The sequence below is a fragment of the Ambystoma mexicanum genome, chromosome 1p (genome assembly GCF_040938575.1).
Source record: "Ambystoma mexicanum isolate Mex_15411 chromosome 1p, UKY_AmexF1_1, whole genome shotgun sequence".
Lineage (NCBI taxonomy): Eukaryota > Metazoa > Chordata > Amphibia > Caudata > Ambystomatidae > Ambystoma > Ambystoma mexicanum.
The window spans coordinates 773,838,190-773,854,128 of NC_090921.1; the positions used below are offsets into that span (position 1 = coordinate 773,838,190).

Consider the following 15,939-nt stretch of genomic DNA (forward strand, 5'->3'; position numbering starts at 1 on the left):
GATCCCTTGAAGAGTCTGTGGGGAAGCCACTTTACTTAATTTTTAGGTAAGTTTAGGGCATCAATTCTAGCCCTTTTCTTGATTTCTGTAGCGACTGTAGTATGCGTAAATTGCCATTGGGATAAGGACCTTATTAATTATGGCAGTGATGCCTGAGTGTAGGTTATGTTCTTGAGTGATTTGATTCTGTGAATTCTGATGATGGGCTTTTGCATTCATCTCAGCATATGTTCTATTCCCAACCACTGCAAAAAGATGTATGACGTAACTTCTGTTCTCGATTTTCTAGGAACCTGATTCAAATGCAGGAAGATAATAGTGGCTTTTCATTGCTACTGGATCTCTTGTCTGAGCTCTATCAGAAGCAGCCCAAGATTGGCTATCACCTGCTCTACTACCTGAAGGCAAGGTGAGTAGAAAAGCTTAGGAGGAACAATAGTCACTACCATGCACCCCCACATAGCACCTGAAAAGGACACCACAAAACAATTCCTGCACAGCAGTGGAACCAGACAACTGTATTGAAAGTCTGTAAAGAACAATTAATAATGAAGTAGTAACTGTTGAAACTGTCATGAAGGAAACATAAAATGTAACATAGCTAGAATTGTGAAAGCTTTGTATCACAGCGAGTATTAAGCATTCGAGAGGATTGGGTCCTCCGACGTATTACATATCTATGACATGTAATCACCACAGCTGTGCTGCTTCAGAAAATCTTCGGTGTCTGCATCCTGCGCCGATGACGTCGATACGCCACCCTCGAGGACTTCCTCTGACGCCCGACCTCACTGGATGTTATAAGTAGGACGCACGACGCCCGTAGCCTCGGTTCTGTTTTTTCCGCGAACGTGTTCGCTTCGGAGATCTCGGCACACCTCGACTCTTTGGAGTTCCTGTTCTTTCTCGGTTCTTCGAACCTGTTTGTATTATGAAGTCTTTCTTCGTGAAGATGTCTACCTCGTCTTCCACGCCGCATCCGGGCATTAAGAAGTGCGGGGACTGTGGCTCCAAGATGTCGGTAACAAACTAGCACGACGCCTGCCTCTGGTGCCTCGGGCAGGCCCATGACATGGATGACCGTGTCGTCTGCCAGTCACTCACGTCCAAAGCCTTGCGGGAGCGCAAGAAGTTATCGGTAGGTAAGGTGTCCAAGCCACGGAAGTCGAAGTCTGCGGGGCTTTCGACGGACGATTCGAGGGGCTCCTCTCTGCGTCGTCGTCGGAAGTCCAGTGGGTCTAGGTCCTGGAGTCGGTCCCGGCACTCATCTGCATCTTCGAGGCACCCCCGGAAGCGCCGTCATCGGTCGCCTTCCCCGTCCTCATCTGAGGACTCTGCCCATCGGCGGGTCGCTTACCCCACCAAGCATGCGACGCCGGAGGAGTGGGCTTCCTTCGGGAAGAAAATGTTGGCGATTCTCGAATCGTAGGGCACTGGTCCGTCCGCGCCTCCGAGTGGGGTCGGTCGTGAACGGTCGAGAGACATCTCTCGCACGCCTTCGGGCTCGGGTGTTCGGCACGATTCGCGGGAGAGGTCCCGCTCGGACAAGGGGAATCGTTCTCGTCATGCCCGTTCCAGGTCCCGGGCCTTGACGCGCTCGAGACTTGTCTTCGAGGAAGACGTCCACGGACTCTTTCGAGGCCCCGCCTCGGAAGATGTCGACACCATCGGCACCCAGGCTGTCGAGGGACACGCTCGGGGCTCTGGCCTCGAGGACTGTGTCGACGCCATTGATGCTGTCGGCGCCGCGTTCAGCGTCAACACCTATTCACTCGACACCTTTCGAGGCTGTTTCGATGGGGGTTCCCCGGGGCTAGGTGGAACCACCTAGAAAGGCTCTGGCAAAGGTCAAGCATGGCTTTGTTCCACATTCTGTGCCTTCTTACCGCCAGCTTGAGTTTATTTCAGAGGTGGATGACGGCTCTGATGATGGCATGGTTCCGATTACGGTGCTGGAAGATCTTCTCTCGGGCCATAGCCAAATTGAGGACCTGCGGCAGTCCCTGCACGATTTCAGTGGGCTGGACACCTCTCCAGGGTGGAGTTTTGTAGGCCTGAGCCTGGCACTCATGCCGACTCCTCGCACTGGCGCCTTATGTCCAGGGTCACCGAGTACTTGGGATGGTCTGCTCTCCCAGGGGATTTTCTTCAGGATGACCTTACGGATATCCTCGACCAAGGTCCACCAACTGACCCGGTACTGCCGTTCCATATGGCTCTACAGAGGAGGGTGGCGGCGGCTTGGACTGCTCCGGAGAGTCTCCTGGCAGTTGGCAAGTCTTTGCTGCGAAAATACCGCCCAGCCAGTAGCGACCCCTGCTACTTGACCAAGCACCTCACTCCGGAGAGTTTGGTGGTATAGGCGGCTACGGCCCCGACAAAGCAGGCGTCGTATCCTACCATCCCTCCTGATAGGGACGACAAGCGTTTTGATGGCTGGGCGAAGAAAGTGCTTTCTTCAGGGGGTATGGCGCTTCAGGCGGCCAACTCTGTATGTGCCTTGTCCCGTTTCACGCACACTCTGTGGAACTGTTTCCTTAGCGGCTGAACATCTTCCCGAAGGGGACGAACGGGATGGTTTCCTTGCCATGGTTCAGGATGGCAAGGATGTCATATGTGAAGGCGTTCAGTCGGGTTTGGAAATGGCAGATTGCCTCAGCCGTTCCATGGCGGCGAGAACCGTGATACGCAGGTTTGCGTGGGTGCGGAAGTCGGGTTTACTCCTGATGTCCAGGCCCGGCTCCTCAACATGCCCTTTGACGGGGAACATCTTTTTGGCAGCAAGGCTGACGAGAGCCTTGAGAGGTTGCAGACCTCCAAAGCTACAACAAAGTCGTTGGGCACTGCAGTTCGCCAACCTCCGCCTTTTCGTCCTAGGGGACAGCAATGGAGGGGAGGTTCCTTTCGTTATTACTCATCCTTTGGTAAAGCGAGAGGAGCTGCCAGTCAAAGGGGCCACCGTAGGAGTGCCAGAGGTGGAAAACAAGGTACTCGAGGTGCCAAGGCCGCTCGGGCTGTTGCCTCTTTGCCCTCAGGCAATGCTGCAGCTGCTTCAGCTCAGTCATGAGGCCATGTCCCATGGTTCGCCGGTTGGGGGAAGGCTGGCACAGCATCTTGCAGAGTGGCGCGCCATTACTTCAGATGTGTGGGTTCTGGAGATCATAACCCACGGCTACTGTCTTTCTTTCCGGCAGAGGCCTCTAGACAATCCACCGGGGAATGTCTCTTTGAAGAGTCCGGATCCGCTCCTTGCGCAGGAAATTCAATCCCTGCTGGAGAAAGGCACCATAGAACTGGTGCCTGTAACGGAGAGTAACAAGGGATGGTATTCCCCTTATTTTTTTATTTCCAAGACAGACGGGGGATTGAGACCCATCATGGACTTGCGCGGTTTGAACAAACTCCTCAGGAAGGACAAGTTCAAGATGGTTACTCTCTCTCAAGTCCTCCAGGCCCTTCAACTTCAGGACTGGTTGGTGTCTCTCGACCTCAAGGACACTTATTTTCATGTGCCGATACAGCCAAAGCACAAGAAGTACCTGAGGTTCGCGGTTGGCGACTCGCACTTTCAGTTTCGGGTCCTGCCGTTCGGATTGACCTCGGCCCTGAGGGGCTTTACCAAGCTCTTGGTTGTGGTGGCAGCGCACCTCAGGAAAGGGGGGATTCACGTCTACCCCTACCTGGACGATTGGTTGATCAGGTGGCGCTCTCCCGAGCAGGTCCGGGATCATCTGTCAGTCACCTGCCACTCCCTCCACAAGCTGGCCTTCTCCCTCAACTTAAAGAAGTCCCATTTGACACCAACTCAGAGGCTCCAGTACATCGGAGCTGTGCTCGACACATCCCTGGGGCAGTGCCCCCCTCCCCCACCCCAAGATGAGGGCTCATCACATTCAGCAGATGGTGCACAAGTTTCAGCTTGCCCAGAGTCTCCCAGCGTTCGAGTTCTTGAGGTTGCTCGGCCTCATGTCATCCTGCATTCTTCTGGTGCCAGAGGCCAGGTTGCGGATGAGATCTTTGCAATGGGCACTCAAGCTCCAGTGGTCTCAGTCCTCCGGCAGGTTGTCGGACCCTGTTCAGGTGCCGTCCTCGGTCGCCCAGGACCTTCTGTGGTGGGCCGTCGTAGACAATCTGATGAAGGGGGTTCCATTTTGGCTACCCTGGCCGGAGGTGACGATAGTGACTGACGCATCCCTCACGGGTTGGGGAGCTCATGCCAACGAGTTGACATTCAGCGGTCGTTGGTCTCCGTCGGAGTCCAGACTCCATATCAATCTGTTGGAGCTGAGGGCCGTCAGGCTAGCCCTGAAGGCTTTTCTGCCGACTGTGCAAGGGAAGAATGTCCTGATCCTGACGGACAACACGGTGGCCATGCACTACCTCAACAAAAGGGGGGGGGGCAGGGTCACTCCCTCTGTGCAGGGAGGCGATGCAGCTCTGGTTCTGGGCAATCCAGCAGGAGGTTTCGATCTCGGCAGTTCATCTGGCCGGAGACAAAAACGAGACGGCGGATGCTCTGAGCAGGCAGAGCGCGTTCTCTCACGAGTGGGAGTTGGCTCAGGAGATTCTCCTGGAGATCTTCGCCCTTTGGGGGACTCCTCAAGTGGATCTCTTCGCCTCCAGAGTCAACCGGAAGATGCAAGAGGTTCTGCCTGCGGGAATTTCCTCCAAAAGGAGCCTTAGGAGATGCGTTTGTGGTGGAGTGGTCATTCCGACTGCTGTACGCGTTTCCTCCTGTCCCCATCATCCCGCAAGTGCTGCGGAGGTTAGAGGTGCGGTTCCCGGATGATCCTCAAAGGTCCGGCATGGGCCCGGAGGACGTGGTACCCGGACCTTCTCGACTTGTCCATCTGCCCTCCACGTCGTCTTCCCTACCGAGACGACCTGCTCTCACGGAGGGGGCGGGGTCAGGTTCTCCATCGAGAGGTCAGATCCCTCAACCTTCACGCTTGGTTTCTGAAAGGTTGAGGTATAAGGATTGGAACCTCCCTGAAGACGTGATGGAGGAGTTGCTCTCGGCCAGACGGCCCACAACAAAGTCCCTGTACCGTTGCCATTGGCGCAAGTTCTGCGACTGGTGCAGGATTAAGAATGTGGATCCTTTTGCATGTGACATTCCCATGGTTCTGTCTTTTTTGCTTTCTTCGGCCCACAGGGGCTTGCAAGTGAGTACCGTTAAAGTTTACCTGGCGGCGCTGTCCATATTTAAGCGCTCGTCTGAAGAGTGTTCCTATTTTAAAATTCCTTTAATTTCTCAGTTTCTGAAAGGGCTCACTAATGTGTTCCCTCCATCACCTTTCCAGGTGCCCGGTTGGGATTTGAACCTTGTTCTCAAGTTTCTGATGGGTGCTCCGTTTGAGCCTTTGCATTCATGCCCTTTGAGACTTTTGGCTCTTAAAACTGTATTTTTGGTTGCGGTCACTTACGCTCGCAGAGTGAGTGAGTTACAGGCACTTTCAGTGAAGCCACCCTTCACTGTGTTTCAGAAGGACAGGGTTGTCCTTAGAGTTTGACCTTCCTTTCTTCCGAAGGTGGTGTCGGAATTTCATTTAGGCCAGGAGGTTGTTCTTCCGGCATTTTATCCTCCAACACATCCTGGTAAGGAAGAGGAGAGGCTCCATAGGCTTGATCCTAGGAGAGCGTTAAGCTTTTATATTTCACGCATGTCCCGGGTCAGAGTGGACGATAAACTCTTCATTGGTTACGCTGGAAAGCGTTTGGGACAAGCTGTGATGAAACGGACTTTGTCTCGCTGGATTATTTTGGCTATCTGAGTGTTACCGCTTGGCGGGTAAGGACCCACCGGTCGGCTTGCGGGCCCATTCTACCAGGGGTATGGCTGCCTCTACTGCCCTACATAGGGGTGTTCCTATTCGTAATATCTGTGATGCCACCTGGGCTTCAGTACATACTTTTGTACGTCACTACTCCCTCGATTCCATCCGGGGGCAGGATCTGGCCTTTGGCAAGGCGGTCCTTTACTCCGCAATTTGATTGGGCATTCTAAATTTCTGTTTTCTAAATTCTTTTCCCACCTCCTTGCATTGGTACTGCTTTGGGAGCCTGTCATAGATATGGAATACGTCGGAGGACCCAATCCCCTCGAAGAACAAGTTACTCTCTTACCTAGTAACGTTCTTTCGATGGGATGGTCCGACGACGTATTCCATATCGCTCCCTCCCTGCCTTCCCTGCTACAGAATTTCTTATGTGATTGCAGCTTACGTTTCCGCAAGGCTTTGTGTGTCAGACTGGCAGAAGACTGGTGCCACACGTTCTGGGAAAAAACTACAACTGAGGCTACGGGCGTCGTGCGTCCTACTTATAACATCCAGTGACGTCGGCCGTCGGAGGAGGTACTCGAGGGCGGCGTATCGACGTCATCGACGCAGGACGCAGACGCCGAAAGATTTTCCGAAGCAGCACAGCTGTGGAGATTACATGTCATAGATATGGAATACATTTTCGGACCATCCCATCGCGAGAACGTTACCAGGTAAGAGAGTAAATTGTTCTTCTACATTTTGAGATATTGCAACATTTTAGGAATTACAATCAAATAAAACAAACAGTCTTGCGGCAGGGCTTTCATAAAACGTTTTTACCCCTACAGTGTCTGAACTGACATCCTATATCCAAAGAGAAAGGTACATTTTTTACAGACCAAGTGATAGAGTCCTTTCCAATGGTTTTGGAAATCGGTTATCGTATTGCTTGACCAAGTGTGTTTATATGAAACGTACAACAACTTGTGAACAGTATGGAACACAGAACGATCGACCGACCGGTAGACGGACGGACGGACCGGTAGACGGACGGACGGACGGACGGACGGACGGACCGGTAGACGGACGGACGGACGGACGGACCGGTAGACGGACGGACGGACCGGTAGACGGACGGACGGACCGACCGGTAGACGGACGGACGGACCGACCGGTAGACGGACGGACCGACCGGTAGACGGACGGACGGACGGACCGACCGACCGGTAGACGGACGGACGGACGGACCGACCGACCGGTAGACGGACGGACGGACGGACCGACCGGTAGACGGACGGACGGACCGACCGGTAGACGGACGAACGGACCGACCGACCGGTAGACGGACGGACGGACCGACCGACCGGTAGACGGACGGACGGACGGACGGACCGACCGACCGGTAGACGGACGGACGGACCGACCGACCGGTAGACGGACGGACGGACGGACGGACCGACCGACCGGTAGACGGACGGACGGACCGACCGGTAGACGGACGGACGGACCGACCGGTAGACGGACGGACGGACGGACCGACCGGTAGACGGACGGACGGACGGACCGACCGGTAGACGGACGGACGGACGGACCGACCGGTAGACGGACGGACGGACGGACCGACCGGTAGACGGACGGACGGACGGACCGACCGGTAGACGGACGGACGGACGGACCGACCGGTAGACGGACGGACGGACGGACCGACCGGTAGACGGACGGACCGACCGGTAGACGGACGGACCGACCGGTAGACGGACGGACCGACCGGTAGACGGACGGACGGACGGACCGACCGGTAGACGGACGGACGGACCGACCGACCGGTAGACGGACGGACGGACCGACCGGTGGACGGACGGACGGACCGACCGGTGGACGGACGGACGGACCGACCGGTGGACGGACGGACGGACGGACCGACCGGTGGACGGACGGACCGACCGACCGGTAGACGGACGGACGGACGGACCGACCGGTAGACGGACGGACGGACCGACCGGTAGACGGACGGACGGACGGACCGACCGGTAGACGGACGGACGGACCGACCGGTAGACGGACGGACGGACGGACCGACCGGTAGACGGACGGACGGACCGACCGGTGGACGGACGGACGGACCGACCGGTGGACGGACGGACGGACCGACCGGTGGACGGACGGACGGACGGACCGACCGGTGGACGGACGGACCGACCGACCGGTAGACGGACGGACGGACGGACCGACCGGTAGACGGACGGACGGACCGACCGGTAGACGGACGGACGGACGGACCGACCGGTAGACGGACGGACGGACGGACCGACCGGTAGACGGACGGACGGACGGACCGACCGGTAGACGGACGGACGGACGGACCGACCGGTAGACGGACGGACGGACGGACCGACCGGTAGACGGACGGACGGACGGACCGACCGGTAGACGGACGGACGGACGGACCGACCGGTAGACGGACGGACGGACGGACCGACCGGTAGACGGACGGACCGACCGGTAGACGGACGGACCGACCGACCGGTAGACGGACGGACGGACGGACCGACCGGTAGACGGACGGACGGACGGACCGACCGGTAGACGGACGGACGGACCGACCGGTGGACGGACGGACGGACCGACCGGTGGACGGACGGACGGACCGACCGGTGGACGGACGGACGGACCGACCGACCGGTAGACGGACGGACGGACGGACCGACCGGTAGACGGACGGACGGACGGACCGACCGGTAGACGGACGGACGGACCGACCGGTAGACGGACGGACGGACGGACCGACCGGTAGACGGACGGACGGACGGACCGGTGGACGGACGGACGGACCGACCGGTAGACGGACGGACGGACGGACGGACCGACCGGTAGACGGACGGACGGACCGACCGGTAGACGGACGGACGGACGGACCGACCGGTAGACGGACGGACGGACGGACCGACCGGTAGACGGACGGACGGACGGACCGACCGGTAGACGGACGGACGGACCGACCGGTAGACGGACGGACGGACGGACCGACCGGTAGACGGACGGACGGACGGACCGACCGGTAACCGGACGGACGGACGGACCGACCGGTAGACGGACGGACGGACGGACCGACCGACCGGTAGACGGACGGACGGACGGACCGAACAGTAGACGGACGGACGGACGGACGGACCGAACGGTAGACGGACCGACCGGTGGACGGACGGACGGACGCAGACGCAGGCAGACGGAGGCACAGACGCAGGCACAGGCACAGACGCAGGCACAGACGCAGGCACAGACGCAGGCACAGACAGACGCAGGCAGACGGAGGCACAGACAGACGCAGGCAGATGGAGGCACAGACAGACGCAGGCACAGACAGACGCAGGCAGACGCAGGCACAGACAGATGCAGGCAGACGGAGGCACAGACAGACGCAGGCAGACGGAGGCACAGACAGACGCGTTAACAGTCCAAACTTTACTTACCTGATGTTTTCAACAAATACTTTGGCCTTCTTTCTAGGGGCGAGACGTTTGGTGCCTATTTATGCATTGCTCTTCGTGTTTGACTGACAGCCAGTTGTGTGCAATCTGCGCCTCTGAATTGATCGTGTGGTGCTTGAAATGCTATGATATCAAAAAGTAGTGTGGTATAAATTGTGGCAATGTACGGGCCGGTGTTCCAAAATTGCAATGAGCCTATGGCACTCACAGCAGATGGCCACTTATCGGTGCTTTTTATACCCTATAGCCTTACATTCGGACTTCATTTTAAGAGAAGGGGTGTGCCAAAGTGGCACTAAACCTGCAGCAGTATAAATCCTTGCATGGCCCTGTGAAAGATTGGCAATTATGGAGTTGGTATTTGGGTGTCCTTTGATATTCCTCAGATGTTTTCCAAATTAAAGCTAAACGGCAGCCGCTTAACACAATAGGGGATGGCCTTTGGTTAGGAAGATTAATAATTCTTGTGCTTCTTCATCCCCTCTCCTAGTGAGACCTCCAGCACTTTTCCCTGGACTTCTGAACCTTTTTCTTTTAATCCTGAATGAGTGGAGCCTTTTTCCACTCATTCATTCTCATGTGCTCTTTTTTGGAACTCTATTCTTTGTAAATCTACCTGTACAATGGTCTGTCTGCTTCATAGCTCTTAAAGGCATCTGTTTTTTACTACTGCAGCACACACATCTTTATGGGCAGTGTTGCTGGAGACCCCCTAGGGTCCTCCTTTAAGATTATGTTCCTATATCCTGAAGTAAACTACAGTTAAGGGTAGAGAGATACTTAGTATCTCTCCCAAAACTGTATAGTCTGAGAAATTGGCACACAGAACCTTCAGTGGAGTGGCAAAGGGATACTTGGTTTCTCCCTTATCTCTGCTCCTGTGACTTTTTAATCACATAGACGATCACCTAGTTATGGCTGGTGTCGGTGAACGTGTTCTACCAGCTGTTGTGTATTTTTTATACCGCGGACTATTTTCATAGCCTCAGTAGTGCACAATAGGGGCACCCAAGTGCCAACTTGGGGCTTCCCTTCTTTTTTCACCATTACTAGCGTGGCTGTTCTTTGTTAGCCCTTCTACCATTCTGGGAGGGGGAGGTCTGTGTGTGTGTATGTGTGTGTGTGTTTTGCATTTGGCGGGAACCAGTAGGTAGCTCCACTAAGGCTCCATAGTGTCTAGGCAGGCAGGAAGTGGGGGAGGAGTCTTCCACCCCTTTGTCCTTTGTCAGCCAGAGTGCCTGAATAGGACCAGCTCCTGCGGGGGGGGGGGGGGGGGGGTCTGACTGTCCTGATTGGACAGCCAAACACCCCTTTCTCTAAAATGCTGAGATTGCAGAGGAGTGTGTGCTGGAACTTTTAAAGCAAGTCTGCCACTGGAAACAGAAGTAACTGAAGAAGAGGACGATCATAGACGCCTGCAGACCCTTTGCAAGACCATGAAGTGACCACTGCTGTCCTGACCCTGTTTTCTATGGGACAGAGGAGCTCTGAAGAGGGCTCCTTCCCTTTGGCTGGTGGGAACAACCAGTCCCAAGACGAACTTTGAAACAAGTCATCTCCTGAGATCCTAGGAGCTTGCAGAGCTGCGGAACCCCAATACCAGGAGACCTGCTGCCCATTTCAAGTGCATCATTGTGCAAAGGCTGAATCTGTCCAAATCTGTAATGTGCCCACGATGACACTGCAGAGATCTGATCCAACTCGCCCTGACCCCCTCACCAGTATGTGGGACTGCAGGAAGTGAAGATTGACCGGGTGATCCTTGTCCTTTGTTGGTGCTGCTGAAAAGGCGCAAAACCGCAGAGTGAACCAAGAAGTTGCTGAAAGTCGTGCTAAGGTCCTCCCTCGAGACTGCTGCTCATTGTCCTGCCTTTCGCCACCAGACCAAGTAATCCAGAGCTCTGGGCCAGAGTTGCACACATCGCGGAGCAGCCAACACAAACCCTTGCATTAAACTCGAGGTACTGTTGTGGGGGGGGGGAAGGTATTGCTTACCTGATTCCAAGAAGTCGCTCCAGAGCGTTGGAGTGCGCGTAGAGGTGTCCTTGTGTCCCCTTCTCGAGTGGTTTTAGGTCTCCTTTGTTAGTTGCTAACTTGCTGCCTCAATAACTTTACACATTGGAAGAAATCTGCAGGAACTCTTCACTATTCACTGTTTGCAAGACTTCAAGCCCTCTCTGAACTGCCTGTAGCTAGGGTTGCGGTATTGGACTTTAAAAACTTGCCAGGCTAAGAAACCGTCTCTAGAACCTCAAACTAAGCTCATGTTCCACTAACCACTTATTTTCGTCCCCTTAAGTGACTTTTCAATATGTGTATTTGAGGAAATGCATTACTGTATGACCTGTTGAAAACCGCATGAGTGTGCAGTTACTGATAATACGTGAACTATGGGCCTCATTACAAGTCTGCCGGTCCGGATTGAACGTTGCTGGTAAAACCGTACCGACCTCATTTACCGGACCCTCATTCCTACCTGCAAATCCAGAAACACTGTCACTGCGAAGTGACCCCGTGGTGACAACGCACCCGGAAGTCCCGTCGGCGTAAACAACCTGGCGACTCACCGACGCGCCCCCAGCCACCGACAATGCGTTACACTGTGCACATTATGAGCAGTAAGGACACGGAAACAATGTGAACATCATGGCGGTACCGCTACCACAGCGGAGATGGCGTTAAACACTGTCAGGTGAGCTGAATCAGGCTACAGGTGTGCGAAAAGAGGTGAGCTGCACCACGTAGGCTACGGGGAGCCTACAAAAGGGCCCCATCCACACCCGGCCACCTTCAAAACAACTATGCGGTCAGCCGCTGTAGCTGCATTTGGCCTAGGGAACCTAAAAGCAGCAGTGCACATTGTGGCAGCAGTGAGGCAGAGGAGGAGGCGCAGGCGGCAAATTGCGAACCCAGTGCCCATAAACATAAATGTGCAGCCGGCACGACCCCGAAGGCAGCCAGCAATAACCTGTATCGGCCTCACCCTGGAACCTGACACATTATACTGGCTTGACCGGCCCTCAATCATGTCCATCGTCACCCTGATCGAGGAAGACCTCAGCAGCAGCATCATTGTCATCCGGACAGCAATCTCCCCCCAACCCCCACCCTTGCTGAAGTTTGACTCGGTACTGTATTTCCTTGGAACAGGAACATATCAGCACACTGTCGGTGAGCTGCATGAGCTGTCACAACCCTGTTTATCAAGAGTACTGAACCAGGTATTGGATGCGCTGCTGCACCATGCGTCTGAGTACATCTCCCAACCCCGTACCCGCGCCCAGGTCGTTGCCACCAAGTTGGCCTTCCATGCCAAATTGCATAGGCGCATTAAACTGCGCCCACGTTGAGTTGACAGTTCCACATGCAATCAAGGCGGTGTACCGCAATCGGAAGCTATTCCACTCACTGAATGTCCAGATGGTATGCAATGCCGGACTAGGGGGTCACCCATTGCTGTGCACTTTTCCTGGGGTCAACACATGACTCGATAGTCTTGCAGAACTCTACATTGCCAAGCTACATGGAACACTATGCGGGACAAAGGACATGGCTATTGGGTAAGTACAACTGCCAATGCATGGCCCCTGCCCAATGGTATGGACAGTCACCACATCCCACACATTGCATTGCGTCACATTTCAAATTGCCACAGTGCACAAGTACCTGCCCAGCCTACTCCTGATGCACACCCTAGCCATGGTGTCGGACCACATGCAATGTCGACATGAGGATGTGAGTCCCTCACCCGCCCAATGCACCTGTGCACCTTCAATGCACACTATGTGCGCTTAACTGGCAGTGACCATTGTTCACATTTTACAGTGACCCGTCACATTTTACAGTGACCAGTGTTTGACTGCTGCAGTTCTGCCCATCACAATGCCATAGTCACCCTCCACATATGAACTCCTGGGCATTGACTTGTGCGCAACAAGTCGTTGCCCATTATCAATCCACGAATGTGACCATCAATGACCCCCTGCATGGTATTGTTAACCAAGTTGGCTCAAAAGATGTCCCTCACAACAGATTCACAAACGGGCCATAATTGTACTGCAGCTGATTCAGACAGTGATACCACAAACACTAACATGTGCCCTTGCTTACACGCCCATGCAGGTGATGCTGGATATGCACTCACGCCATGGCTGATGCCCATACGAAGGCCAAGGAACAGGCATGAGGAGGCCTACAACAGGTCACACATACTGGCATGATAGAGCGAGCGTACCTTTGGATTACTGAAGGCCAGGTTCCGCTGCGTGAGCCGATCGGGTGGCTCATTGCAGTACAGCCCATTGAAGACAGGGAAAATAGTTGCATGTGCCATGCTGCACAATCTGTGCATATGCAGGAACACTGCCCCCGGACACAGAGGATGATGATGGGATGGGATGGGATGGGATGGGTGCACTCCCTGGCAGGGATGCCCATGATGGACAATATGCACGGGCAGCACTCATTCACAATTTCTTTGATACTCTTCTCATGCACATTAGGCACTTCATATGGTGGTACGACATTAAATTGTTTGAATGCACAGAAAATCAACAATGTCACTCGTCCTTTGCATTGCAACAAAAGTGTATTTACAATATTACAGGGGTGACGGGAATTGGATACAAATGAAGTACACACGTGGACACCCACCTCCCCAACGTACCCACCCCCCAACGAGGCCCCAACTGACTAACCCCACTAACGACCACACCCACCCCCCAAATGTACCCACCCCCCAACAACCACCCCATCAGAAGTGTTTGTATGATAGTTCAACCTTCACCACACTATTTGTGTCCACGCTTGTGGCCGTACAATGTCCTTCCCGGAGGGTCCAGACAGCCGTGATGACCGCCTCCGAGGACTACTGGCCACCGAACTGGAGGGTGAGCTGCTTGCAGATGGCACTGGCGGGGTCGCAGCTGGCCCATTGCCCACAAATGCCTGGTGGGCCACTTGCATTGTCTCTGCGATAGTTGACAACACAGTGTTCCCCTCCGTGACCTGCCGTGACAGAACCATGTTTGTGGTAGCGAATCTGCCGATGGCACGTGACAGTCTACGCACAGGGCAGTGCTCTCCCTCTGGAGTCTGGCCTCCTTGCTCCACTAGCTGCGTGAGACTCACCTGGTGTTCCTCGATGCGCAGGAGGCAGGTGCTGAGTTCTGTGAGTGAGGGTGTGGCGGAGCGCATTGGGCTGTGGAGTTTGATCGGGCTGAATTGTAACTCCTGTAGGGGAGTGATGTTGCCCCCGTCATCCTCATTTTGTGGTTCTTCAGAACACTGTTCCCGCTGGATGCATCCGTCGTCAGCCGTATCTTGACGCCCACTAATGGGTGCGCAGATGTGGCAGCAGTTGTGGATCTGGTAGCCACATGCTGTGCTGGGGGTGCAGCGGGGATGGGTGTGTCCGTGGCTGAGATTGGCGGGGCTGATGGTTGAGTTCAGGAGGTGGTGGCTGTGGCATCCTGTGATGTCTGGGTACGACGTCTATGTGCAGTGCCATGTGGTTTAGGCTGTTGTGCAGTTTCACTGTCGGTTGATGTGCCTGTGGGGGAATGCAGGGCATGCTGTTAGTTGTTTGACAGGATGTGACTGGGTCAGTCACATGCAACACACTCCTCATACTTGGTCCACTTGCATGTACACACATTTGATGGGTGATGCACTCAGGTGTGTGGATCTCAGCTTGCACACAATTACACGCTATCTGCCTGTCCTGGGGGTTCTGTCACTTGTGCGTGTGGTGTGGGTCATTGGTGGATGTGTTGGGTACCTCTAGACCCGGATTAGAGGGCGGGGGGTTCCAACATTTACACACATGGCTTTCCACTCTGTGTACTTACCAGCCTCGCCAGGTGGGCTTGCTCCAAACTCTGCTCTGCCTACGCCCTCGATCACTTCGAGGTGCAGGACACTACTGCACCTCTCCTCCCACATCTGGAGCCTCAGGGGTGTAGCAGGTCCCCCTCCTTTGCTGGTGCTGTGCTGGCAGTGTGCTGCCATTAGGTTGCTCTGCCGCAGATCGTCCCATCGCTTGTGGCAATCTTCGACTGTGCGCACTGTCACGCCAACAGCGGTGTGCTGCTGCTGCCCAGCTCTCTTTGCGCCGCTGCTGTGTGCTCCGCCTTTGGTCGGCACTGAACAGCATTGGGGCGTTGTCAACGATGTGCTCAACCAGCACTGTTAATTCTGGCTCGCTGAAGCGGGGTTTCTGCTGGCGTGTGGCTGGTATGCGTGATGCCATCTTCTTTGTCTTGTGGAGCAAGTCCCAGTGGAAGTAGGCCTGTGGTTGCAGAGGATGGCAGTGGATTATGGTTTAGGTAATGGCTGCTGCTCTCTTTCCGGTTTTCGCTGTGTGTTTCCGGATCCGGTATTTCCATATCCTTAACGGCAGAAGCAGATACGGATATACCGCTGCCATGTTTCACTGTGCATCCGTCTCCGTGAGTGTTTGTGTTCCGGCAGTGACACAGTTTCCGCAATGGTCTGGTGCGCGCGACCTGCAAACCGTAATCGCACCTTATTTCTGCATGCTTGCGGACGCGATAACGGTGTCACCGCCTTCACGGAAACAACGGATTCCGGAACGGCAGACTTGAATTGAGGCCCACTGTCTTTTCCTTTTCTAACGCTGCTACAATTGTAAACGCGAACATACACAAAAGTGAAAGTGCCCTTTG

General features: G+C 55.0%; 1 protein-coding gene across 2 annotated transcripts in view; it reads left to right on the forward strand.

The window, feature by feature from the left end:
* INTS3 (integrator complex subunit 3) overlaps window positions 1–15,939 on the forward strand; it is a 1,800,341-nt gene that overhangs the window by 966,389 nt on the left and 818,013 nt on the right. For both annotated transcript variants that reach the window (XM_069651244.1, XM_069651252.1), the window contains exons 19-20: window positions 2–46; window positions 290–409. In XM_069651244.1, the coding sequence (XP_069507345.1) occupies window positions 2–46; window positions 290–409 (165 nt within the window). The remainder of the gene's footprint in view (window position 1; window positions 47–289; window positions 410–15,939) is intronic.